The sequence below is a fragment of the Amphimedon queenslandica genome, unplaced genomic scaffold, assembly GCF_000090795.2.
Source record: "Amphimedon queenslandica unplaced genomic scaffold, v1.1 AMPQUscaffold_13364, whole genome shotgun sequence".
NCBI lineage: Eukaryota > Metazoa > Porifera > Demospongiae > Haplosclerida > Niphatidae > Amphimedon > Amphimedon queenslandica.
Window position 1 is genome coordinate 96,349 of NW_003546400.1, and position 26,837 is coordinate 123,185.

General features: G+C 34.1%; 3 protein-coding genes across 3 annotated transcripts in view; 1 reads left to right on the top strand and 2 right to left on the bottom strand.

Moving 5' to 3' along the window:
- Positions 1–13,245, top strand: part of LOC100638345 (pre-mRNA-splicing factor ATP-dependent RNA helicase PRP16) — a 20,286-nt gene extending 7,041 nt beyond the window's left edge. Inside the window, exons 5-23 of the mRNA XM_019997551.1 lie at positions 1,292–1,453; positions 1,797–1,955; positions 2,350–2,430; positions 2,478–2,639; positions 2,801–2,947; positions 3,027–3,125; positions 3,189–3,363; positions 3,439–3,594; positions 3,712–3,812; positions 3,859–3,905; positions 3,951–4,113; positions 4,416–4,580; positions 4,659–4,807; positions 5,172–5,226; positions 5,429–5,563; positions 6,636–6,761; positions 7,720–7,815; positions 12,838–12,953; positions 13,084–13,245. Coding sequence (XP_019853110.1) covers positions 1,292–1,453; positions 1,797–1,955; positions 2,350–2,430; positions 2,478–2,639; positions 2,801–2,947; positions 3,027–3,125; positions 3,189–3,363; positions 3,439–3,594; positions 3,712–3,812; positions 3,859–3,905; positions 3,951–4,113; positions 4,416–4,580; positions 4,659–4,807; positions 5,172–5,226; positions 5,429–5,563; positions 6,636–6,761; positions 7,720–7,815; positions 12,838–12,953; positions 13,084–13,159 — 2,370 coding nt within the window. The 3' untranslated portion in view covers positions 13,160–13,245. The remainder of the gene's footprint in view (positions 1–1,291; positions 1,454–1,796; positions 1,956–2,349; positions 2,431–2,477; positions 2,640–2,800; positions 2,948–3,026; positions 3,126–3,188; positions 3,364–3,438; positions 3,595–3,711; positions 3,813–3,858; positions 3,906–3,950; positions 4,114–4,415; positions 4,581–4,658; positions 4,808–5,171; positions 5,227–5,428; positions 5,564–6,635; positions 6,762–7,719; positions 7,816–12,837; positions 12,954–13,083) is intronic.
- Positions 13,246–13,736: 491 nt separating this feature from the next.
- On the bottom strand, positions 13,737–17,864 carry LOC105313022 (protein CIP2A-like). The gene is made up of 23 exons (XM_019997549.1): positions 17,721–17,864; positions 17,427–17,672; positions 17,272–17,378; positions 17,027–17,120; positions 16,853–16,975; positions 16,663–16,811; positions 16,531–16,606; positions 16,282–16,485; positions 16,075–16,240; positions 15,866–16,004; positions 15,734–15,812; positions 15,656–15,679; positions 15,484–15,599; positions 15,275–15,437; positions 15,159–15,221; positions 15,003–15,113; positions 14,890–14,952; positions 14,814–14,846; positions 14,678–14,760; positions 14,522–14,635; positions 14,390–14,472; positions 14,080–14,219; positions 13,737–14,022 (listed from the first exon to the last, which is right to left on the bottom strand). The coding sequence occupies exons 1-23, from the start codon at positions 17,823–17,825 to the stop codon at positions 13,855–13,857; spliced, it is 2,649 nt and encodes an 882-aa protein (XP_019853108.1). The 5' UTR covers positions 17,826–17,864; the 3' UTR covers positions 13,737–13,854.
- Positions 17,865–18,592: 728 nt separating this feature from the next.
- Positions 18,593–26,827, bottom strand: LOC109582681 (uncharacterized). The gene is made up of 19 exons (XM_019997548.1): positions 26,719–26,827; positions 26,374–26,410; positions 25,025–26,319; positions 24,755–24,887; positions 24,433–24,693; positions 24,167–24,374; positions 24,066–24,119; positions 23,947–24,020; positions 23,494–23,641; positions 22,548–22,734; positions 21,915–22,006; positions 21,795–21,868; positions 21,593–21,746; positions 21,456–21,531; positions 21,347–21,408; positions 21,124–21,293; positions 20,014–20,072; positions 19,887–19,966; positions 18,593–19,135 (listed from the first exon to the last, which is right to left on the bottom strand). Exons 1-19 carry the CDS (start codon positions 26,746–26,748, stop codon positions 18,670–18,672), a joined length of 3,660 nt encoding a protein of 1,219 aa, XP_019853107.1. The 5' UTR covers positions 26,749–26,827; the 3' UTR covers positions 18,593–18,669.
- Positions 26,828–26,837: the final 10 nt, after the last annotated feature.

The following is a 26,837-nucleotide window of genomic DNA, read 5'->3' on the forward strand; positions in this document are numbered from 1 at the left end:
AATGTTATTGATCCTGACTCTACAGCAGCCCCAACTACTAGTACTACTCAATGTCTGGGTGATGGCAATTCAGAGGCTACTGCCGTAAGCTGTCCCACATATTGGCAAGACATTAAAAGTGAAGTGGGCACTGCAAACTCGAGAGTTAGCATTGATGGGTAGGTTCTTCCTCCTAATTTTATGCACCCATATTTTTAAGAGATTCTTTCTCTTTAATGGAAGACGATGAAATGAAATCCTTGGATGTGTAATCGAACTATTAGTACAGCCAGGAACAACACAGTAGTGTGGCATTACTACATTTGTACGTGAGTACTTTAATCGTCTCTAAGCAACACCCCCAAGCCGTATTAGTTCTAATTCTAATTATTAGTTTCGCAAATGCCTCATTATCTTGTCTTGTGGTTACAACTGACGTATATATATATTCGCTGACTGAGTTAACCTTGATTAACCATAATAACTTAATCGTCATTAAAAAAATAAAAACACAAAGCCTTGCAAGCCACACTGTCAGACTCACACTCTTGGGTGGAAAGCAGCTGTACTAATTGTGTGAATCAATGGCTACGGTATAATTTTTGTGAGAATGTGCATCTCTGTCCCTAATTACCAGTCATCCTACTTTACACACCCTCCTAAACCTGAATATCTTGTGAGGAAAGCCTAGTGGTACACCTTAACTGATCACTTGTTTCTAGTTTACTCTTCTTTTTGTTACCTTTATTGTTGCTCTACGTTATTGTATTCCTGTAAAGAAAGACCAACCCAAACATCTCATTTATAAATCAGGTCTAGTTTAGACTGCTTTATAATGCATGTGTGTATGATGAATATATGGCTCAAATCTATTTCCCTTGACTTCTTAGTAGTCAGGATTAGACTGGATCCCCTCCCAATATGTCCTTCTTCTTCTCTGTCACAAAATCTCTTCCCCAAAATTAACAACGATGCATGCTTAGCAAAATTAATTAACAGTGATGAATAATAATTAATTAGAGTTCTCCACAGTGTATGTCTCTGGTCTAATGTCATCTGACTCCATGCTGTATCAGAGCTGCCATAACCTTCATGTGGCACATGTTGCTGTGAAGATATACAGAGTTTATGTCAGATAATACTTTTATCTTGCAGTATAGACTTAGAAAAGCAGATTAGCTATGTTATGTTGTACCTTTATACTGATTTATCATGATACTGGTTTTTAACTTTTGAATTTTTGTGTTAAAATTATTTTTATTATGGCAGCACCAGGTTGTACTTTATATGAGTCATTGTTTCTTTACTTTAGGATGTGACCTCAGATTTAGCTATTTTATCACGAAAAGGAAGTCAACTTGTGAAGCATCATAGATTAGAGAAAGAGAGAACTAAAGGCATGAAGAAGCACTGGGAATTAGCTGGTACTAAAATTGGAAATATTCTTGGTATAAAAGCTAAAGAAGATCCCAAAGTAAGGGTAGCATTATGTGTTTTCGTTTACTCTAATGTATGTTATATGTTAGCTGTTTAAATTTTTAACAGTAAGTAATTTTGTACAAGTGTATGGCTCTTGTCAATGTATTTAGTCCTTCTATGAATATTTTAAAATAAATGATGTATGATAGCTATTCACTACCAAAGCCACTTCTAATGGAATAAAATTTTCAGATTTTATATGAGTGATTAATCACTGCAAGTCTGCAACCATCAATCTGACAATATTGTGTACCTGCCAATGCTTTCAGCTGTACAATATGCCCCCTTTATTTTCCCAAAGTCTAAAATCAATAAATTGATTTTAACATAATTTTTAGGATAAGGGTGTTGATGAAGATGGTTCAACCGATTATAAGTCAGATCAACAGTTTTCTCAGCATATTCAGAAGAGCAGTGAGGCTGTTAGTGCTTTTGCTAAGAGTAGAACATTAAAGCAGCAGCGCCAATTCTTACCAATCTTTGCTGTTAGAGATGAAGTAAATTGTAGTTGTGATATTGTATGATTGTAGCATTGCACATTCACATCAAATTAGTATACTACATTGGTATTGTTTAGTTTCATGACTTTTAAGGTCTTTTTACACTAGAAAGCACTGATTGCATTACAAATGTAATTGTGTTCACATTAAAATGGTTTTAAATTGATGATCACCATTTCTTATTACTCCTCTGGAGGTAGACATGTAATGGTATGCATCGCGGTCATTGTCAACCAATTTGTTTGTATGCAAAATTGAAGCTACATAGCTTTTTTTGCTAAACCCTTATTGGTTATTCACTGTTTATATACAGTACATGTATGTGTACATCAAAATTGAGAAATTGTTAATGTACATGTACTACATTTATCTTAACTTTGAATTCATGTAGCTTTTGCGAGTCATTAGGGACAATAATGTTATCATTATTGTTGGAGAAACTGGATCTGGCAAAACAACACAACTGACACAAGTACTGATGCTTGTATAATGTAGCTTTCATTTCTTCATGATTCATAGTATATGCATGAAGATGGTTATTCAAAAAGTGGAATTATTGGTTGTACACAGCCTAGAAGAGTAGCTGCTATGTCAGTTGCCAAAAGAGTTAGTGAGGAAATGAATGTAAAGCTTGGAGAAGAAGTTGGGTATTCTATTCGTTTTGAAGATGTCACATCAAAAGTATATGCATTTAGCAGTATTTATTTTTTTGCAACATCACAATTCAGCTAGTATATTAATGTGTTTGGGGCTGTATGTACATGTATCTGGGTGTTATATAAATACAGTATTTATGTTTTAGGCACTAATATTCATGTTTGCTATTTTGTTACTTTTTGTAGTCTACTTTTATTAAGTATATGACTGATGGTATATTGTTAAGAGAATCATTGGGAGAACCTGATTTGGATCAATATTCTGTTATTATAATGGATGAAGCTCATGAAAGATCACTTAATACTGACGTACTGTTTGGATTATTAAGAGATGTATGAAGTGGCTAATTATGTTATGCTGATTTGATGTAGATGATATATGGTTCTTTAAGTCCTTTAATGTTATGTGTAGGTTGTGTCACATCGCTATGACTTAAAGCTCATTGTTACATCTGCTACAATGGATGCTGATAAGTTTGCAAAGTTTTTTGGCAATGTTCCTGTATTCAATGTAAGTTGGTTTACAGTATATAATTATTGTAAGTTGTAATAAAATTTATATTCTCATCTCCAGATACCTGGACGAACATTCCCAGTTGATATAATGTATACTCAGAATCCTTGTGAGGATTATGTTGATAGTGCTGCTAAGCAGTGTCTTCAGATACACTTGACTCCATCACAAGGTGACATCTTAATTTTTATGCCAGGACAGGAAGAAATTGAAACTACATGTGATGTTATTGCTGGTAAGATATGACATCTGTTATCATGGCATGATTATGGTGCTTTCTTTTTTGACTCAACATGTGTGTTTGTTTTAGAACGTCTTGCTGATCTTGAAGATGCTCCTCCATTGGCAATTCTTCCAATTTATTCTCAATTGCCTTCTGACCTTCAAGCTAAAATATTTGAAAAAGCTCCAGATGGTGTCAGAAAATGTGTTGTGGCTACTAACATTGCTGAAACATCTCTTACTGGTTAGCAAATGATCACAGTGTTTATTACAGGAATTGTGCATATCAAAATAAACTTTTACTTGTACAAGTCTTGTAGTCTTGTACATGATTATATAGTTTGATGTTATATTTTTATAGTTGATGGAATAATGTTTGTCATTGATTCTGCTTATTGCAAGTTGAAAGTGTTTAATCCTAGGATAGGTATGGATGCTCTTCAAGTGTTCCCTGTCAGTCAGGTATGTGTCCTATTTATTGCTAAATAATGAAGTACATGCTTTACAGGCTAATGCTAATCAGAGATCTGGTCGAGCAGGGAGGACAGGAGCTGGGTAATTGTCTTCCTAGTATTGATTTGTGTATTAGTTGTTTTGTAGTCAGTGCTTCCGGCTTTATACTGAAATGGCATATAAGAATGAAATGTTGAAAAGCACAGTTCCTGAAATTCAACGAACAAACTTGGCTAATATTGTCCTATTATTAAAATCTCTTGGAATACAGGATCTGTTGCAATTTCATTTCATGGATCCACCACCTCAAGTAAATATTCCATGCACTGTAGCAGTAGCTGCATTGAATGATCATGATACATGAATGATTGACTGGCTTTTGTGTAATCCTACTTTTTGTGAATTTTCTGTAAACATTGTCATTTATCTTCTGCTTGTAAGTGACTCTGTAGCAGCTTTAGTGGCTGTGGTTCACATGTTGTATTCATACCATCACAACTATATGCATGTAATTAAAATAAGCGAGCTTGGATGCACATATACATCTGTCATGCATGTGATAATTACTTACACAGTTTCATACATTTCTGTACTTATTTTTACTTATTTTAGGATAACATTCTTAACTCAATGTATCAGTTATGGATACTTGGTGCACTGGATAACACAGGAGCTTTGACTGATGTTGGTCGTCAAATGGTTGAGTTTCCCCTAGACCCTGCACTCTCTAAGATGTTGATTGTGTCTGTTGATATGAAATGTAGTGCTGAAGTATTGGTATGTTGTTTTTTAATGACTTGCAATGTGCTTATAATATGCCTTCATCATTGTGGGATTTATCATTATGCATCATAGATAATTGTTTCAATGCTGTCTGTTCCATCTATATTTTTTCGGCCCAAAGGCAAGGAAGAGGAAAGTGATATGGTGAGAGAGAAATTTCAAGTACCTGAAAGTGACCACTTAACGATGCTTTATGTGTATCAACAGTGGAAGCTAAACAAGTTAGCAGTACCTTGCTTAGTGTTTTATATAATATTACACAATAACCATTATTATGTACTTACTGAATCAAAGTTTTATTATAATGTACAAGTACTAATTCAATATTTGAGTGTGATTGTGTGTATGCATGAGTCAATTAAAGAATTTTGTTTGCATATTGTTTTACTTACAGTGAACATGTACATGTTTGTGTCGTGCAAGCGCTGACTTGTAAAGTACATGTAGTTCTGTGTTTGTACCTTTGTACATGTACATTAAAAGTAAGTGCCCTTTGTTGGTATTCTATATTTTAGTCATGAGTATATTTACTGTGATTTGCTCCTCTGTTTAGCATATTATATTTTGTGTATTGTTCTATTATAGTTATTCTACTCATTGGTGCAATGAACATTATATACATATCAAGGCAATGAGAAAAGTGAGTGAACTATTGAGTTATGAGTACATGCAATGTATTTTGTTCTTAAAAAATTTATTGCACACTTGACACTAAGTTGGCAGTCTTTTCAGCATGTTTATAGTGGCTATGCTGTGTATATAGTTATGGCAATGATAGTAAAAATTGTGGACACATACATGTATGTAATAAGCAGAAGGTAATCCTGAATATCATTTCATAGGTGAGGGAAGTTCGTTCTCAACTGAAGGATATTATGGACCAACAAAGATTACCTGTTATATCAACTGGTACTGAATGGGATATTGTGCGTAAATGCATTTGTTCGGCCTACTTTCATCAGGCAGCTAGATTAAAAGTAAGCAATACTGCTAGGCATGAGTGGTGAGCTTTGTAGGATGTTATATCACTTTTTATAGATTGTTTCACTTTTTTTGTAATATGCAATTTACTCACTACAGCAACATGCATGCACTTACATGTAGTAGTACTTAAATGTGAAGCTAATGTTAATACTGTATACTGCCATGTTTGTGTAGCATGTATAATGTTTTTAAAATACACATATTACATACTTACATGAAATACATGTTCATAATATTGTGCATGTTTAATAAAACTATAAGAAAGGTAATGTATCTAAAACAACAAACTATCAAAAATTTTAATCAGATTGGAGAGTAGCAACTATTCAAGAAGTGCCATAGCATTTACTCTTACTTAATGAAGTTTAAATATAAACACATGACAGTAACACTATTGTGTTATGCCGCTGCTGTTAAACCTTGGTAAAGAAGTATAGCAGCCTACATGTAGGTTCCTTCCTTTTTAATTTTTGCCTTTAACTCTTCCTCTTTAATCTTAAACACAGCTGTTTGGTTATGTGACTTATTGTCCTACATTTACATTGCTTTATTGTTGTGTTAATTACCAACTTGCTGCAGCAATAGTAAAAGTCAAAGCAAGTTAAGCAACTCTTATGGTTGCTGCAATGAGTTCACTCCATGTTGTGTACAGACAAGTGTTCAACATCATTTTTATTAGGGCTACTGCCATCTAAAATGTCTGCTTCCTGTGTCACAATCAGATTGCTCAAATTGCAATCCTGCAATATACTGTACATAGATGTTATGAAAATGAACTACTTTGTGGCAGTCATTAGGATTACAATCGCCACTGGAAATAGCTACTGAACAATAAAACATCAAATTTTAATGTATTACTTGGGTAAATTTTATTATTAATCCTTATAAGATTCACGGACAATACCACAACTCCACAAGTTGTATTTTTGGCAGTACTAGCACTATTGTAATGGAGCTATCAAAACACATATCAATAATAAGAGTCATATTATGAATAGTATTTTTGTGTGGCTGTGCACAGCAGCTAACTATTATGATTGTACTGTACACTTTTGTCTACATTAGGGTATTGGAGAATATGTTAATTGTCGTACTGGAATGCCCTGTCACCTTCATCCAACTAGTGGATTATATGGAATGGGATTTACTCCTGACTATATAGTGTATCATGAACTAGTTATGACAACAAAGGTGATTGTGATATACATGCAAATGTACACATACTTGTAAGATCATTTTTCATTTCCAGTCAGTGAGCATTAGCAGTATAGTGTTTTAGTATTAATTAAAACATGAGTCCGAGTGCTCCATTGGATTTATCCGCACTCGCTTCTGGTCGAGTTGCTAAAAATAGAGCACGAGGCCTTCGGCCTCGTGCTCTATTTTTAGCAACGAGACTGGAAGCGAGTGCAGATAAATCTAATTGAGCACGAGGGAACCATGCTTTAATTGTTTTGTAGTGTTTGACTTTGAGATCAAGGAATTCTCAGAAGAACCTGACCTTATTAGAGCCTGTCTTGTGGGAGAAATATTCCAAAGCAAAGTAGTAGCTCAGCCATTTTGTTTACTCCTGTGAGTGCCACTTTGAGAAACCACAATGTCACGTGGTCACCACAATGATATTCATAGACCACTGACCACAAGTGTGCCCCACTAGAGCCTTGTCAGAATTATAGGTTTATAAAGTAAGCCCTTTATTGCTTCTGTGTCCTTCCTTGCTTAAAATTAAAGTGGGTTGGATAGGTTTTTAGAACTTCCTCTGGAAGTCACTACTGGCTTCCAAAGGGTCAAAGTTCAACTCCTAGTACTCCAGTACTGGAGTGCTCTAAGTCCAATAGAGCTATGGGAGACAAATCTCCCATAGCTCTATACAGGACTTAGTATGGACAACGACAGTTCTCTAAATCCCGTGGAGTACTAAGAGTGCCTTCACAGTACTTTGAGGGATATAGAGACTCTGAGTTTCCTTTGATCTTAAAGTCAACCATACTACAATAATTCTTATTGTCATAAATTTATCAGGTTTCATCATTTTGTAATCACTTTTTAATAATTTTATTTTTGTAAAACGTATATGTATATGACATTGAAATTAATTTTAGTCATGGAAGTTTTTGGTCAGTTTGATTTTATATTGTATTTGTTGTAGGAGTATATGCAGTGTGTGACAGCAGTGGATGGACTATGGCTGGCTGAACTAGGTCCTGTGTTCTATACTGTTAAAAGTAGCTCGTCTACAAGAGGAGTAAGTAGCAGAGTATACATGTATGTAACTATGTATGTTAACTAATGCTGATTGATTCACACTTTGAAACTTAACGTGAGGTATGGCTTTAAGTTAAGGTAGTTAGTGCAAAATAAACCAATAGCCATTATTCCTATCCTTTTTGGAGTTGATTTTGGCCCTTGGTTTACATGTAAATATACATGTATATTGCCTTAGTTTCAACTGTAAATCAGTCTTATAGTATAGTGCGTGGGTGCATCAAAGGCACTGCCTGTACTGTATATCTCATACAGCACACTTCCAGTTTCATACAGCACAGTTTGTGGTCCATACAGCACAGTTTGTAGTTTCCTGTTGTATAAACTGTGACCGCCCCCAATAATCTAATTAAATTTTTGTTAATTGTATTTCAAGAATCAGTTCACTTTCCATAATTAATATTAAAGTTAATAGTGCAATGCTTTAGATGAGAAAAAGGAGGTACATGTAGCTGTTGTTTCAACTGTGGCTGCTCTTTCTTCTCTTCTTTCAGCTCTGGAGTTGCTTCTTTCTCATCTTTAGAATCTAGCTTTTCTTCCTTCTCTTCTCCCTTTTCTTCCTTCTTTTCTCTTTTTCCCTCTCTCTCTTTTTTTACATCTTGAAACGATCCAGTAGGATCTGCAATAATCTCTCCAGCAGCCTTTTCCAATTTCCTAGAAGGATGCTCATATGACCTCAAGCCGTCCAAGCTGCGATGCCCAGACTTTTCAGCAATTTCTTTCTCAGATACTCCCTGATTAAACATCCTGGTCATTGCTGTTGCTCTCAAACTATGATTAGTGTAACTCACATCACCAGTCATAGTTTGCACAAACTTCTTGATTTGATTGACACCAACATGTTGACGGCAAAAGGCTGGTTTTAAGGGATCAGCAGGAAATGATTTCAAAGGACGCATATAAAAATACTCCGAGTCATCTGGTAAAAGATGTATATACATATCCAAAAGTGCCACCAAACAGCGGTCAGATCCAGGTGTTGCATAAGCTCTCACAACTTTATTTGTTGATTTGCTATCAGTAAATCTATGCAGATTATTTTTGGAAATAAATTCTGTGTATTCGTAATAGACATCACCAGAGTAAGTGGTCTGATCATTAGGAAATCTCACTAATTGCCTCACCATCAAATCGTGCTGCTCTTGAAACCCACGAAGCACAAACTGTAACCCAATATAGAAAAAAACAGTATGCTGAAGAACTCTGGGTGATGAAGTACCTAAAGAGCCTTTCTCCCAACACATATCTTCCAAATCTTTAGATATAACCTGAGCTTTTACTTTATCAAGACCCATACCAGTACTATGAAGCTTGCTAGTTACAGTGTCCAGCGGTAAATGGAGGTCGTGAAGATGAAGGTTAGATCTATTCATAATAGAAAATCCAGCTTTGTTATTTATCAACTCCCTGTTTATTCCACTCAACAGACACCTTAGACTACTTGGTGGATATGGTGCACCATCAACCTTTCTAGCTTCCAGCACAAACAGCCTTAGAGCTTTCGAAATGCACTCAGGGTCACTGGAAGACAACAGTTCAAGAGGTAATGACTCTGTTGAATCTTTCACTCTCTTATTACGTTCCTCGAGCCATTATGTAAATGTATAAAGGGCCCATTTAGTGTTCTGCCTCGTGTTGTCTGGTACAACACCTTCGGTAGCCTTTTCAAATGTCTGTTGCTTAGTAGGAGAGCCAAAATGAGTCGTTCTAGGAGATACTTTCCTCTTCTTTTGTGGCGGTTTATCTTCCTTTTCTTCTTCTCTATCCTGGGCTAGTTGCTTAGTAGGAGAACTAAAATGAGCAATTGTAGGAGATACTCTGCTCTTCTTTTGTGGCGGTTCATCTTTCTCTTCTTTTACTAGTTCCTCCATTTTGAAGAGTTAAAACACGTGCTAGGGCTGGTGCCTTTGATGCACCCACACACTATGACCATAAACTAGTAAAAGCACAGTTCCCCCTGTGCTGTATGGGAAATACAGTACGAGAGGTGTGGTCGAGAAAGCCATACAGCATGAGGTGAAGCCGATTGCTGTATGGCTTTCTCAACCACACCTCTCGTGCTGTATTTCCCGTACAGCACGGGGAACTATGCTTTAACTAATACTTAATTATATGCACTTGTGTGTAACCTATCTAAGTTAAACTTCATGGACACCGAATATTGCTTGAATTTTCTGAAAAATCTTTTTTTTTAAATTTCGTTTTCACAAAACTTTCTTCTTGTACCATATAACGCTTTATTTTGGCGGCGCTTTATTTTGGCAGTGCTTTATTTTAGTGATTTTGCTGTAAAATTGTAATTGGCGGTTTTTAATTTGGTGATTTTTGTGTACACGTGCATTATTGAGCATGCGCATTAATGATTGGCGGTTTTAATATTGGCAATTCTGCTTGCAAACCGCCAATCGCCAAAATAAAACTCCGCCAAATTAAAGCTTTATACGGTATTTTATGAAATTGATTTTTATAGATTTATTTTTTGAGCCCTCAAAAAATTGTACTCTTAATAATGTTTAGTGCTGTATCTAAGTGAGTCATTTAGTATGGTAGTAGTTAGAAGTGGGATGTTCAGTAGTGTACTGCAGCATACCAATGATCTGATTTTTGTTCTCAAGGATAACATTCTTTTGCTAGAAGTTAAATGATAATAAAAGCAGAATATCTGTTCTCAGTCGATTAATTGGCAACATTTGAACTACTTTATAATCAGAACATTTAGTTCTTGGACCATGGCAGCTCCCTTTTATCTTGAGTGGAATCATGGCAGAAAAGTAGAACATTTGTATAGTGAGATTGTAGTGAGGAATTAAGGGTAATGCCAATTTTTTCTCTTCTAAATCGTACTGTACATTCTACTGAATGACCATTAATCAGAAGAGCAGTACTTGGCTTGTTTTAATTTCTTCCTTTTAGACTGAATCATAATATTTATACCATCTTGCAGGTTCATGGTACATGCATTATAATTTTTTCACAATGGGGTGTGGTAATTGTTTGATGATTCATTATTTGCTTTGAGCAAAGATGACTGAACGAAGCATCATATGTTTTTGGCTCAGAAAAAGATGTTCTTCCCTGTACATATCATTTCCAGCTCTGTTAGTTCTCTTTTGGGACTATGTCATGTATTTACATAATGTTACAGTAAGAACCTTTGTGCTAGCTTATTTCTCTGGTGGTTGGTTGTATGGATTGGCTGGCTTGATGTTAATTGGTTTCTTTTCTTTTCCTTTCATTGGTTTGTTTTCTGATGTGTGGCTTGGAAGATACAAAGCTATACTAATTGGTATGATACTGTGTTTCATATCTTGGATTTTTGGATGTATTGTATATATGCTACATGTTTATCTCAGTTCCATTAAACTTTTGTGGTTTCTTTATATTGTCCCTGTATTATTTGGTGCTGTGGGTTATGGATGCTTTAAAGTTAACATTGTCCAATTTAATGTTGATCAACTTGTTGGAGCGTCTGCTAATGAACTGAACACTATCATATATTGGCATACTGCAGCTATACCTGTTATAGAAGCTACTGTTCGCTTGTGTGCCTGTTTTTTTGTTGATGACCAAAAAGAACTTTTTTGCTCGGTATTTTCATATCATCAGGAGTCACTGTTTCTATCGTTCTAGTTTCTTATTCATTATGCAAGGAAAAAGTGGAGAATGTGTCACTGATACAGAATCCCATCAAACTGATGGTAAGAGTATTGTGTTATGCCAAGGATCATAAGTATCCTGAGAATCGTAGTGCCCTAACCTACTGGGAGGAAGAGGCTCCTTCACGAATAGACCTTGGAAAGGATAAATATGGTGGACCATTCACTGAGGAAGAGGTAGAAGATGTGAAAACTTCTTTTCGTATGCTACCATTTTTTATAGCAGTGGTGTGCTATTCATTTAGTTTCCATCATCTTTGGCATTTTTCTATTAACAATTCAGTATTGCCCTGCTTGCTAAATAATAGTTTTTGGAGATTTGTTGCTGCACTACTTCTATTGTTTTTATACCTGCTCTTTGCAAAAATATTTATTTACAAGTACATTCCAAGTATGTTGTTTAGAGTCAATGTTGGGCTAATCGCTACTTTATTTATGAGTGCTTCTCAATTGATACTTTTGAAGTTTACTTATGATTCAATGCCAAGTTTTGGCAACAAGTATACATATATCATCCCTCATGTTCTTGAGGGAATAACATTTTCTTGTGTAATACCAGCATCATTGGAATTTACAATTGCTCAATCACCAATACACACTAGAGGTCTTATGATGGGCATATGGAATGCTTCATGGGGTTTTGGTTACTTCATCAACGCAACTTTTAGTCTATTATTTCATTGTGTGGACAGTGGTTTTTGCACTAGTTTTTACTATTATGTAACAAAGAGTGTCTTAATTCTATTGATACTGATAGTTTTTACAGTTCTAGCTAAACGTTACAAGTATCGTGTGAGGGGTAATGAAGTCAATATTGTTCAGATAGTTGATGACCATTATCAGAGATACATGGAACAGGAGGAGAAGTATATGGCTAATTACCCAGATGATGATAGTGATTAGGACCTTCCTTAATTTTTAACTTATGTTTCTTCAGCAGTGCTACTATTTTTATTTTTGCTGGCTACTATTGTGTTTAAGTGTATAATGTGTGATCAAATTTTAATATTATTATAACGTTTACAATCCATTATATTACATTTCATTGCTATCACGTTAGTCTTATCCTGACTACAAACTTATTCCTCGTTGCATGGTCATCTGATTGTTTTTGTAGTCTTCTGAAAGATGTCACTACTGAAGTTGTGCATGTACTTTTGTTCGTTAATGAATGTGCTAGCAAAATTTCCAACTAAACTAGTAGTCCCAACTATAATGATATCCTTTTGTCTCACCACATTGCCAGTGGTTCAAAAGAGCTGTATCCCCTTCAAGCTGTGTCCCATTTTTGTTGAAATAAATTACCTAAATCTTGTGTGCATTAATAATGTGTGATATCTATTTAGGGTACAAAACAAGCAGTGAAAGCTAAATTAAATCAAATGGAATCAGAATTAGCTGCTGCATCTCAAAAGTTGAAATCTATGAAGGATGAAGCAAATATAAAGTCGTTTTCAAAAAAGTAAGGTTCATGTTTTGTTGTAGAAAGTACATGCTCTTGCATACTGTATTGTACTATTGTGGTTACTCTTCTCATTAATTTAGCAAACCTGATTTCATTACATATCTTTTCTGGCACATATCATTTGTAGAAAACAATCCATTTTAACTCCAGGATTACATGATCCAGGGACACCGAAGTACACTCCAAGAAGAATGGGACTTTAATATTAACTCATTTCTTTATTTTTAAGTCTCTGTAATAATGCATTAGTCTTTAAGCATAATATTTTACAAGTTTATTGAACCTCAGATCTACTCATCTGCTGCAAAAATTACTCAGATGTTATTTTTATGAAATGTCTTGTTTACATACTAAGTAAACTGTATTGATGAATTATAAGATCTATTGCTGGAATACTTGTGTATGGTAATGAAATTAAAATACATTTTGCAATGTAAATCAATGTCTCACTCATTTTTATAACTTTTTTCTTTCCATAACACTGCTTATTAGGTTGGTCCTTTTACACAAAGGTTGAATATTATAAGACATTATATTAAGTATTGATTTGTATACTAATATCTCATTCAGGTAGGCAATGAGTGGAGCCTTATGTATAAGATTTATGAAAGCAAGTGTTTAAAAATGGAACCTTAAATTTTGAAAAGGAAGAGTATTATGCTAGATACATGCTGTCTGAAACAAAAAATGCGTTTATATTACTTGATACGCAAGAGGTTTGTTGTGGTGAGCCACATCACACTTGTCCAGAAATGAAACTGCAATCTAGTTTGTTTTCACTTTAGATTTAATTGTAATACTCACTGTTATTTTTATAAATACAAATTGTTTGCGTTTTGTGACTGGAGACATGCAGGACAATAATCTCTTAATCATTATTTTAAAAGTCAAATTAGATCTATGTGCTATTTGAGACTTGGCCCCTGTTTATCAGAGTTTTAACAGCAGAAAAGAGATCAACTTCTCCACTTAGCTGAGCAATTTTATGTTCCAACTCAGTTTCCTTTTCCTTTAATTTTGTGACTTCACTTTGCAATTGAGTGTTATGACTTTCAATAATGTTTTTCTGTGTGTATATAATTCAGAAACAGTAGAATATTTAATTTGTCTCGAAGTGCTTTACCTGTTGAGTTAACATATCAATTTCATTATGAGCTAATGTTAGTTGTTGAGAGAGCTCATTAATATTTCCTTCCAAAGTAGCATTGGATTTCTCTAAATCATTCAGTTTCATCATCTGATCATTTGCATGGCTTCTGAGGTCTATAGTAATAAAATTAGAGAGGCGGTTAATGGGTTGGTTGTAATCATTAACATTAATGCAATTGCCCATGTATGTAAAAAACAGAGCTGGGGTTTTTACTTTTGCACAAAGAATTTGTAAAGGCAACAAGTGCATACAATAAAAACTAATTGTAATCAAAATGAATTACTTTCATGTTCAATCTGCAGTGACTTCAGACATGACTGACAAGTATTAATTTGACAAAGAAGATCATCTAATTCAGTATTCTTCCTATATTGATTTAATAGAAGATAATCATGTAGCAAATTATGATGATTACGTAGCTATTTGTAACTCTAAGTCAACTTTTATGTCGTTAAGTGAGGTTATTCTTGACTGCTGTTCTTCTATTTCTTTCATTGCCTTCATTACTTTGCTCTCTGTGTCTTCAAGTCTAATGAGTTATTCAAAAACAAGGCTATTTTTTATCCAATACTTTAGTGATTGTTTAGAATAAACAACTTTTAGTTCATCAATCTCTTGTTTTAGATGTACTATTTCCCTTTCAAAATTTTCGATCTATCCAAATGTCAGTTACTGCACTTAGATAACATACACGTAAATAATTTTACTTTTGATAAATGCTCCTTCTCTAAAGCTAAAATCTTCATTGGATTAAATCAATAAAAATATTCGAAAATGCCTAACCTTATCCTTAAGAGTTTCATTATCCTGTTCCGTCTCCTGCAGTAACTTCCTAAGCTTATGACACTAAATGAATGATACATGCAAATATTGCAAAATTTTCTACAGTATTGTACCTCAGAATCAATGTGATCCATTTTTGTCCTATATTGTTTCAACAAACGATCACCTTGCAGTATTGCTTGTGATTTGGCATCAATTAGATCTTGAAGATGACCTTCCTTGGACTACAATTATTTTCTACATCATCACTATTACACAATATCACATACCATCATAGTTTGTAGTTTGTGCTCATATATACCCATTATTTCAGAAGCACGAATATCCTGAATCTTAAAAAAATAAAATTGTTACAAAGCGGGATCTACATGTACATAAACTGTACCTCAACACATGATCTGAATTTTTCAATTAATTGATCTAATTGTTTAGAATCACAAGCCTTGTGACTTCTTACTGATGTTAATGAACTAGGTGCTTTAGAAGGCAGCAATTGTTCAAAGCACTGTTCATTAAAAGTATTAGAAGAAGCATGTACCTCACTAAAACTGGCAAAAGCAATAGCATCGAGGATATAGATTTTGGCAAAATTACTTTTCTAGTTGCAAAGCTGTGTTATAAGCTGAACATATAATAGATATAGCAAGAAAAATGTCTTCCTTCTTATTCCCACATAAAGCACGAGATAAAACAGAAAGGAGTCTACTATCCTATTGAAAGAGTTCCCGATAAAAATGCATTTAAATCTACATGTAAATGTACTTACAGACATCAGTGAAACAATCCTTGTCTATTAAAACATAACAATAATAGTAATATGTAGGTAACTTTATTTACATTTTACCTGTAGACTAGAATTAGCTTCAAAAGGAAAAGATGTCAGTATGAAAATGGAAGCTACAGTGACACTAACTACAAGATTGCTACATACAATGAGGATTGTACATTAAAGTATATGCTGTATTGAATATGCAACCTTTGTTCCTTGTGTATGTGTTGATGCACTCCATCAATCAATACGCTGTGCATCAATAGATCTTCTATAAACTTTAGTAACACAGAAACATCTAGAACAGAGAAAACAGCTTTTCTTGTGCAAGCTGAGCTAACGAGCAGTTTGAAAATGTCAAAGTTATAACAGCATAACTATTATGTACATGTATGTGTATGGTAGGTAAAGGATATTGGATAATACAGCTATTGCTTTCTGTTGCTTTTGCAAGCCTATAAATAGCTCCTCTTCACTCAGGCTTTGGTGCATACAGTCAATTAAAAAGAGTCTCTTAATTATGCTGATCAAAGAATGGGTCTCAGCAGATAAATGTGCCATCCTATTGAGAGCTTGAGGTACCTAATAGCACAAAATGGAATGGACAAATTGCATGCTGTTACCTTTAGCAGCAAATAAATGAAATGAAATCCAGTACTGACAGCATTGGCAAAACTTATTTCTTCCTCCTTCAGTAATTCCATTAAATTTAAATAAGGACTTGGTACTTTATCATCACAAGAAGTGTCATCTTTCAGCAAAATACTCAAAACTAAATGAGATAGCTCTGGTGTTGAAGTTATCAAAGAAGTGAATAAATCTAAAATCTATAAAGAATTGAAACAAGAGTGTGTGTACATGTGTATATGTACCTTAGTAGCAATGTCTCCATTAACTTCAGATAGTCTCCTGAATCCTTTATCTAAGCATTGATTGAGTTGGGGATATCTGCATAATATTTATAGCAACAAAAAATGCATATACATTGTTTTATTTGTTCCTACTGTGCCAATAATTTCTGAAATTCTTGAGATGATGACAATAACAACTGTAATAAACCAATAGCCTGTCCAACAGTACTAGTATCAAAACTTGTACACACAATACTTAAGATTAAATGCAATGTTTGATCAATATTAGCTGGTTTAAAAATCTACATGAAACCTTCAAAATAATAATAATAATACTTCTAACCTTGCTCCCAAGTTGCTCTTTTAAAGAAAGAATAGCTAGTAAATGAAGTGATGCTATTATTACAGACACATTTTTGTCCCTTAAAAAAGACACCAGGCTATGTTGAAACAAATCATAGCCAGGCTACATACATGTACACGTAGACATAAATTAATTCTCAAAAGGTTGACATACCAATCTCTTAAGCCATGCTTGAGCTGAAATGTTGCCAGAGCAAATATTAATCAAAATTTCAAGATACAGCAATGGTTGTGTGCATCCAGCAGTCCTATTATATTTAAAAAAGGAGTTGTAATAACTGAAACAATATACAATGCTCAGAAAATACAATGTACTTAATTAATATATGAAGTCTTTGATAAAATTTTTAATTTGCAGTGTAATTAAAACAATTACATTACGTTTTGGTATGGCCTTACACTTTTGAAACACAATACTTCATAAGTTGTTCACATTCTTTTCCATGTAGTGAGATATAATTAGAGGAGGATATTCCTTGGGTGAGACTGACAAGTAATTGAAGACACTATTATTTTTATCACGTATTATTACATATTTCAATAAGATGGCTTACTGTATTTAGCGGTTGATCCTGAAGTGAAGGTAATATTGACACTAGAACAGATATAATATCATATTCATCTACCAATAAATCCTTCAATGAACTGTTTGCAGAAAACGTATTCAGTGTTGACATAAGTCTTGTTCTTGCAGTTGAGGCTAATGGAATTGGTAATAGATCAATAAGTGCTTGAAGCATGTCATTTAAATATGGTGTTGATCTAGACAGCATTAATGAGTTTTCCTTTAGCTGTATTTTCTATTCGCAAAAAGTAAAAAATCTATTAATTTAGACTTGGGAACTTACATCAAACTCTTTGCATAGTTCCAATGAGGAGTCTTCAGGCAATGTAGATTTGTTTCTCAGTGTCTTTTGGCATTGAAGCAAGAGACTTTTTAAATTGTGATTCATATCTGAATAGAGGTGGAGCTAATTGTCAGTTCACACCCATTTCAAACAGCTCAAGGGTGTGGCTGCTGGTAGCTCAAATTCTCACCTCAAGCACTTAATGGCAACTGGAGGGCATAACTTGACTGATCAAGATAAAAAGGTGCTTGAGAAGAGGTTCACCACTCTAACAAAAGAGCAAGAAGATTTTGTGAGGGCAAGTATTTTTACAGAGGATCCTTACACTTCTGAACCATTTTGCAAGCACCTTGTTTTAAAAAAATTGAGCAGTCGTGATGGAAAAATAACCCAAGAGTCCTTTTATGGGAATAATGAAAAATGGCAGTATCATTCTATTAATGATAAATTAACATACATGTTCAGTCTCCTTATGACAGGTAGATGCATTACTCAGAAGGTACTATCAGTAGTGTTGTCAAAGACACTCCCAGGCTACACAGATGTAGAATACAAGTTAATGTCTGAAGCAATGGTCAAAACATTAAATCCTGCAGGTAACAGTGATAAGATATCACTTGATGAATTCATCACATGGATAACATCACATATTAGTGAAGATAAACTTTCAGAGGCATTAGACTTTCAAATTACCTTTTTTGGCCATCAGTAGATAATTGTAGAAATAATTTTATCAGTAATAATGATTGTATTACTTCATTGTTGTATTATCATTGATCCTGTTGGCATTGTCAACTTATACTAAACAGTAACAAAAGAGCTCTTCAAAATTGATGTATTAATTATTTATCAAGAAGGGTTTTTGATCTACATGTAGTTATATAAAATTTTGTGGAAAAGGTAAACAAAAATAAGTAATAGAAGTAATAAAAACACACCAATAAGTTCTTTATAAAACAGTATACTCCTCAGTACTTGTTAATTGATGAGGAAGCTCAACTTCTGACTGATGAGACTCTGGTCTTGCCTGAGTAGACAAAACTATTTCTGGAATTGACGAATGGTTACTATGACGACTAGGATCTTCAGTGATAGCATCAACATTAAATTCAACTCGATTCATGTCATCTCTCTCGTGATTACGCAGAACAACTTCAGTCATTTCTAATTCTGCTGGACTTGATTCATTAATAGTAACAACAGGGTTTAAGTGTGGTTGGTTTGAAGTGTCGACATTAGAAGAAGTGGAAAAAGACTGAGAAACGCTTGAAATATCAAAAGCATTTAAATTGAAAGTGCAATCGTCCTGAGTTTTCCTAGTAACTTCTGTTATGCCCGTTATGTGCTTATAAAGTTCACTAAATGATGGACGGTCACGACATCTCTCATTCCAGCAATGCAACATAAGAGTGTAACTAAAAACAATAAATAATAATATATGCACATGTATGGTACATGTACATACATGTACAGTACATGTAGATGTTTGTTATTGTTTTAGTACATGTACATGTAGTTATTGGGACAAAATATTTTATTTTGACTTTGAGAGAAGCGCCAGCTAAGACTCTCAATGTAACCTTATTTATATACACGTACATGTATATGTGCATGAATGTACATGTCTATAAAGTATAAATAATAACTTGTAACTAGTCTAACTACTGTGCATGTAACATATACATGTACACACAAAAAGTGATATGAACAAAATGCAGGGAAGGTAAATCTAGGTCAATTTATCATGTAAAGTTAAAATAGTAACACTGCATTACAATAATACTTTATGTTATTGTTTTTTTAAAAGTCTCTGTGTGTCTCTCTTTCCTACACAAAGCCCTATTACTCAGAACACACAAAATAACTGACAAGCTTTGATGGCTTTTTTTGGCTTTGGATGCATTGCACTGCCATCTATACTCAATAAAGCAGAAGCAAACTTTTTCAAGTCAGTGGAAAAGTTCTGTGAGTGTAGGGAAGCTCCATTTAAAGCTACAAAACTGCAAAGTTCAAATAAATGACAGACAGCCACAAACTACAGTATACATAGTCTTCGCCCACATGCACTAATCACTGGCAAAGCCAAGAAAAGCTCAATGGCTTTGTGAAAAAGTAAAGTAAGTACATGTACATGTATGCTTAATAAAAAACACATTAGCAACTTACACATCTTGCGGACAATCAGAAGGCTTGTTCAACCTCTCTCCATTACTCACATGCTGCAACACATCACAGTTTTGTAATCCCTGGAGTCACAATTTCAACTAAGCATTAATATCACACTTTTTCTTACTCGATATGGAGTGAGCCCATATGAAAATATCTCCCAAAGTACCACACCAAAACTCCAAACTAAAAATGTATTGGTCATGTATATGGAGTAGCATTCAAAAGATAGAGTAAGTTCGGTGATTTATATTGTCTTAAAAATTATTTATTGAGATACATGTATGATTCTTTAAAGTTAGTTATTTTTGCTTGCCATGATACATCATGTTAGTGGATGCAGTATCACATTTGAAATTAATAATATGTAATGCCTAAAATACCTTATGATGACTTGTACAGATGTGCAATGTACCATATACTCCATATACTTCATGGGTATAAAATTTTGTGATTTGGCTGTATTTTTGTATTCACAAATAAAAATTTTGTAATTTTAATGTAATTACAACACCAACTATACAATAAGCATGCTATTTTGCAGATTTAAATTTCGAGAAATTTTCAAAACACGAAAATCATGAAATTTAATCCCAACAAAACATATGGCGCATACAGTACATGTGCATGTACATGTACATGCAGCTCTTGTCCAGCATTAGGCTGCTGTCAATGCTACTTTTGTAAATTGTTTGGCAACTACATGTAGCTCATACGATTAACTGTCAGCTCAAACTGAAATAAAACTACGTACAACCACAGTTGCATACAAACCACAGTAACAAGGGCATTAACAAACATAAAAAATAGTTTATTCATTTGCAAATATTGACTTTAAAAATAACAAACTAGTGTCACTACATAAAATAAGTTTAGTACTCACTTTTGAGCAAAAAATTACTGTCATTATAATGTTGCAATAAGAATAATCTGCTTCTGATTGCTATAATTATAATGTATTGCTGTATTGCTATTATCACAGCTAGGCTACAGCATTACAGTAATCTAAGACATCAAAATATAATTTTAAATTATTTCAGAGATTGAAGTCATGAGGCCAACTATGTCTTATGAGATAGTGCAAATTAACAGGAAGAATACAGCAAATGCGAGTTTGAAGTTTCATATCTCAATGTAAGACAAATTAATTTTAATGATCATGCAACCACAATAGCCAATAAAAACTCTCAAAATCACTGAACTTATGCTTTAAAATATACAACAAAACAGCACTTACTGTCAGTATAAGGAGTGAATCTTCCATCAATAAGTGTCTCCAGTGACAACCATTTCACAGGCAGTTTATCTGCTTTTTTAAGATCTTCATAGTTAGATGCATGACCAAGTGATAAGGACATCTGGAATCCTGATATTTTTACATTGAAGTCTTCATCAAGCAAAATATACCTAAAATAAAATGTTATAGAGGTACATGTACATTGTAAACATTGAAGACTAACTTAGATTGGAGAGCTCTATGAATATAAAACTTTGAAGACAAATATTCCATACCACTAGCAATCTATGGTAAAGATAAAGCTAAACTATTATATGTACATGCAAAATTACCTGAGCAGATATATTGAGCTGATCTTTGACAGTGAAGTTACAAGGTTGATACTCTAAACGAGTTCGCCTTCTAACTCTATAAAATATGTCACATGCACAAATGTACATGTAGTTAATACATTTAAAATAAATATTACCGGACAAGATATTTCTTTAAATCAGCTAACTCCAAATAAGGAACAATGACCATTGATGGAGATGCAGTGACTGCCAGTAAGTTTAAAATGTTATGATGAGAGAACTGAGTTAGTATATGAGCAGTACATAATAAATTATCTTTCACAGCATCATCTACATGCAAAAAGTATGACAGTCAGAGTGAGAATCCAATACATTTACCTTTGAGAACTTTAACTGCAACTACATCTTCATTCTTTTCAAAAGGTAACATTTCAGGAACTCCCATCATTACTCTAAATTATTAAAGAAATTACAATGCCAGAATAAAAAACAACTTACTTGCAATGCTCTCCTACTCCTATCTGTTCTTTGATTTCAATCAGCGATGAATCCAAGTGATATTGCTTCAGGGCTTCAAAATCAACAGCACTCTAAACAATAACACAGTAATACTGAGTGACAGCAGTACAGCACTAATTCAAGTACATGTAACTGCAAAATAATTACATATGGCGCTTACATATACCGGTACATTCATTTCACGTATTAAGTTAATTATTAATCCTGTAACTAAGAAGCCTCAATGACATCAAAAAAAAAAGCAAATCTGCCATGTAAAATTTCTAATGTACATGTACATATACATGCTTGTCACATGCAGTAGAAACTGTTAATTAAGAAGTTTTAACTACTGTATAGCTTGAAATTTTCGTGGAATGTAAATTTCATGATTTTCGTGGTTATGGGCTGCCCACAAAATTTAAACCCACAAAATCATTGAAGTGCCATCCCCTTACAGGCTATGTAAACTGTCAACCACGAAAATTAAACCACAAATTGCCCCACTAGGAGCAAACCACAAAAAATATCAAGCTATATGGTACATTGTAGATGCATGGCTAACATGCAAAAGAAGAATGCACATTAATTACATGTACATCCTTTAATAATACAAAGTATAAAGTCACTTACAGGAAGATAAATATTTTCCATCATTTCAAACAATGGATGATTACCATCAGCAATTTCACTTTCCCTCATTCCTGCTTCCCTTTCAGAAAATGAGTGAGGATCATATGACACTTTATTGCTAGCATTTAAAACTTTTTCACCACATGGACTGCAAACTGTGCTAGAAGCTTCATGAGGTCTCTCAAAACTGTATGTGCAATAATGAAATTAAAATTAATTAATTGAATATTTCTGGAACAACACTTATCCTTAGGTAAGTGCTTGCAAATACAATGTACATGTACATTGTACATACATGTACACATAGTCATGTACACATAGTCATGTACGTACCATAAAAGTACTGTATAGGTAGAAATATTGGTGAGGCATTAATATTGCCACATTGGTAGTTGCAGGCTATAAGAGCTATAATTACTTTCTACAAAACAATAATAGGACTCAATTATTCTTCAAAAACTGCTGTATTTATTCCTCATAGCAATCCTAAGTTGGTACTGATTACAAGCCACCGTCCAATGTCTACAGTTGGCTAATAGACTTTAATAAGTGCCATTAGTATTTTAGGACTTTGAATTGATGAAAGGAAAAGTTAACTTTATTTATGATATCACGATGTGAAGTACATGTACTTATAGTGCCAACTGGTCTACACACGTAAGCTTTAATTGTGCAATTATCAGCTAAACTATTAATAATACCATATACAGTATATGTAGCATGAAATTTTGGACGGAGTTAAATTTGGTGAATTGCTACATTTTGGTGATTGGTGGATTTTAATTTGGGAAATTTGTGCCGATGAGCATGTGCATAATGGCTCAAAATAGCTGATTTGTATTTCAATGAATGGCTATCAAAACGCCAAATTCACCAAATTTAATTCCCTCCAAAATTTCCCACTACACACTTGTATGGTACAACAACAACAAACAATCATATGTACCTTGATTCATCTTCTATTTGAGTAGATTCTAAAATGGCATTTAAACCATTAGTTTGAGTATGGTCACCCGTCTTGTTCACCACATCCTCCGCAGTTGAGTAACGACTGACAAGATCAGCAATAGAAGGCAACAGTGACGATGGAGTACCTATTGTTTATTAAAAAAAAACATATAGATGTTAGGTCTTATTGTTAAAAGCAGGGAAGCCGTTGAAGACACATGTATGTTGAAATGCAGATAAGCAACACACTACATGTGTATTTATATAAAATCCAGTTTAAGTGTAACTGTGTACCACTCTATTAAAAAGTTATATAGCAACTTATAGCAAGCTACTGCTTAGATTAAAGGTAGAATAATCAAGTTAAAAGCTACATGTGCTTGCATATCAAAGTAAAATTTCAAGTAAGCACACATAGAGAGCTTAAAATGGGGGAATATTATAATCTTACTATAATTAGCATTAGCTCTCATCCATCGTTTAGCAGTAAGCTGTGTCTGACTACCACCAGATTCATCAAAATCACTGAATAAAGAGCAAATTACAAAAATGTACATTAAGAACACTAACATGCTAGCATCATTTGATCGTGTGTCACCCGTTTTATACTCCATTTCACCAACACTATAAAAAATGTTAACAATTAATTCATGTAGGTTTATAAAACATACGTTTCATCAACACCATCACCAGCAAACCATTTTCTCCAAGCCAGAAATAAAACTAATGCCACAACTACGACTGTTATGGTAACAGCAAGTATACAGATAATAACAATTGCAGCAACAGCACCTCCTGATAAACCACCTTTATCTGTAGGAGGTGAACTTCCACCAATAGATGGAACTACAGATGAAACAACAGATGTTTCCGATGGAACTACAGTAGGCAAAAAAAGAAATAAAGTAGTGCAGCATGTCAACTATTTTAGCCTTACTCATAACAGCAATCTGAGGGATGCTGGTACCAGCACTGTTTACAACTGAAACTGTAATAACAAAGTCTTGTGCATCAATCATAATTACTAGTGAGCGTAAAGTGGCAGATACATTATACTGAGTTGCATTGCCTCCTGTTAAAGTAATAGTGACAATGTACTTGATTATCACGCCATTAGGGTATATCGGTGATGACCAAGACACATTAACAGAATTATCATCAATATCCTGCCATGTAACATTAACAGGAGGACTAGGAGCTAAAAATAAAAATTTCATGCATTTTTAGCAATATAAAGCTAGCTTTAATTAAGTACTTACGAGCTTCCGGTGTCGAAATTGATTTAGATTCAGAAAAATCTCCTGTGACATTACCAGGGCGAATACTAGCAACTTGAATGCTGAAGCTTGTATAGGGTTGCAAATCTGTTACAATGTAACTTGTTGAACCAGCCTAAAAATAAAATACACATCAGTATTTTGAAGTCAAAACAAGAAACAGACATTTGCACAATGTACACATGTATAATGAACAAAGTGATAACAAAAATACACACAAGGAACTATTTACAGGTATTGAAATAAACTTACATCAATAGTAATCCTTAGGTTAGCCTCCCTCTTCACAAGACTATTCCCTTGTCGTATTAATATGATGTATCCAATAGCATCAGGAACAGAAGACCAGGAAACTAATATAGAAGTGGCATTAATTGACCGAACAGTAACAACTGGTACAAAGACAATTGGTGTGACTGTAGGCGAAACTGGCATACTATAAGAACTGGTAAGAGATGAAGTATGGCCAACACTTGAAGGAGCTATACTACTAGAATGAACAATGACTGAGGAGAATACTGATGCACTGCTTGATAATAATAGTACCCGGGACGACAACGATGACAAGAAAAAAGAATTATAGAAACTTGTTGTTGTTACTGAGGAATCTACCTGTGATGGAGTAGGACCTACACTCGAAGGAGCTATATTACTAGAATGAACAATGACTGAGGAGAATACTGATGCACTGCTTGATAATAATAGTGCCCGGGATGACAACGATGACAAGAAAAAAGAATTATAGAAACTTGCTGTTATTGCTGAGGAATCTACCTGTGATGGAGTAGGACCCACACTTGAAGGAGCTATATTACTAGAATGAACAATGACTGAGGAGAATACTGATGCACTGCTTGATGATAATAATAGTACCCGGGACGAAAACGATGACAAGAAAAAAGAATTATAGAAACTTGTTGTTAATACTGAGGAATCTACCTGTGACAGCGAAGACATGACAACTAATGATTCAGAAGATATCAATGTTACTTCGACTGTTGACAGTCTTTCAGAGGACAATGATGATGCTGATGGTGTAGAAGATACAAAAAGAGAAAATGATGAAGTGTCACCTGCTATAGTCATATGCACTGATGACAAAACAGAAACAAAATTTCCTGGATTATTGGTCGTCAGATCTATAGAGCTTCCTGTAAAACTTTGTGTGCTGCTTGGATTGAAATCAAATGAAACAAATGAAGATACCAGAGACATAGCATCCTGAACTATACTACTTTCCTCAAAATAAGAAGTAGTAGGCAAGATAAGGTTACTTGATGACATGGCACTGATAAAACTTGTGACATCAGTAGGTGACATTATGTGATCATTAACAGAATGAGTAGGACTAATCATAATGTCAACAAAACTGGATGATGAGATAAGTAAGTTAATCACTGTTTGCGTAACTTTCATATCAGAAGCAAATGAACTCCTTGGTAATAAATCTAAGGATGCTGTTACATCCTCAAAAAGGTCATCGATAGAAGAAACAACATCATATGTTTGTGTATCTGAAGTATTAGACGTTTCACTATTGCAATATCCTATCAATAACAATTATTGTTTATTATACACATCATGACTAGTGCCAACATTACCTGGCGATATTAAGAAATTCAAGGAAAAACATATAAACTAAACAAAGGAAATATGCAATCAACAAACTGAACAGATATTGAAATACACAAATACTTTCAAAAACAGTCATGATAATCTTGACAACAAGAATTGTTACAAAGCAGCATTGTCATGATTTGATAAAATTACTTCAACTTAATATTTCTGTGGTGGTGTACATATAACTGCTGGCAAGTAAAAGCGAGGGTAAAAGACAAGAAACTCGGCCTACTTTATCAAACCACAAGGAGCCCACAATGAAAATAACTTATTACCATAATTTTAAAGACCTTACTTCTACCCTCACTTCTACTTACTGTACTTACAATTAGTAGATTCTGCAAATGTACAGGCATGTTCACAAAAGGTCCAGAAACAACCACCAGAATGTAAGCAAGTAGCCGCTGACTGCCGCTCGCAACAAAACCACTCCCAAATCACGCCC

What these genes read in the sequence shown, in the direction of transcription:
- LOC105313022 (XM_019997549.1), bottom strand. Translation starts at nt 17,825, where the DNA reads ATGAATCACAATTTAAAAAGTCTCTTGCTTCAATGCCAAAAGACACTG. An exon ending in AAGAGCAACTTGGGAGCAAG is followed by an intron (nt 16,812 to 16,852) that starts GTTAGAAGTATT and finishes GGTTTCATGTAG; the next exon opens with ATTTTTAAACCAGCTAATAT. An exon ending in ACAAACTACAAACTATGATG is followed by an intron (nt 15,114 to 15,158) that starts GTATGTGATATT and finishes AAATAATTGTAG; the next exon opens with TCCAAGGAAGGTCATCTTCA.
- LOC109582681 (XM_019997548.1), bottom strand. Translation starts at nt 26,748, where the DNA reads ATGCCTGTACATTTGCAGAATCTACTAATT. An exon ending in TGGAAAATATTTATCTTCCT is followed by an intron (nt 22,007 to 22,547) that starts GTAAGTGACTTT and finishes GTTATTGTTTAG; the next exon opens with AGTGCTGTTGATTTTGAAGC. An exon ending in ATTCACTCCTTATACTGACA is followed by an intron (nt 20,073 to 21,123) that starts GTAAGTGCTGTT and finishes ATACATTTTTAG; the next exon opens with TTTGGAGTTTTGGTGTGGTA.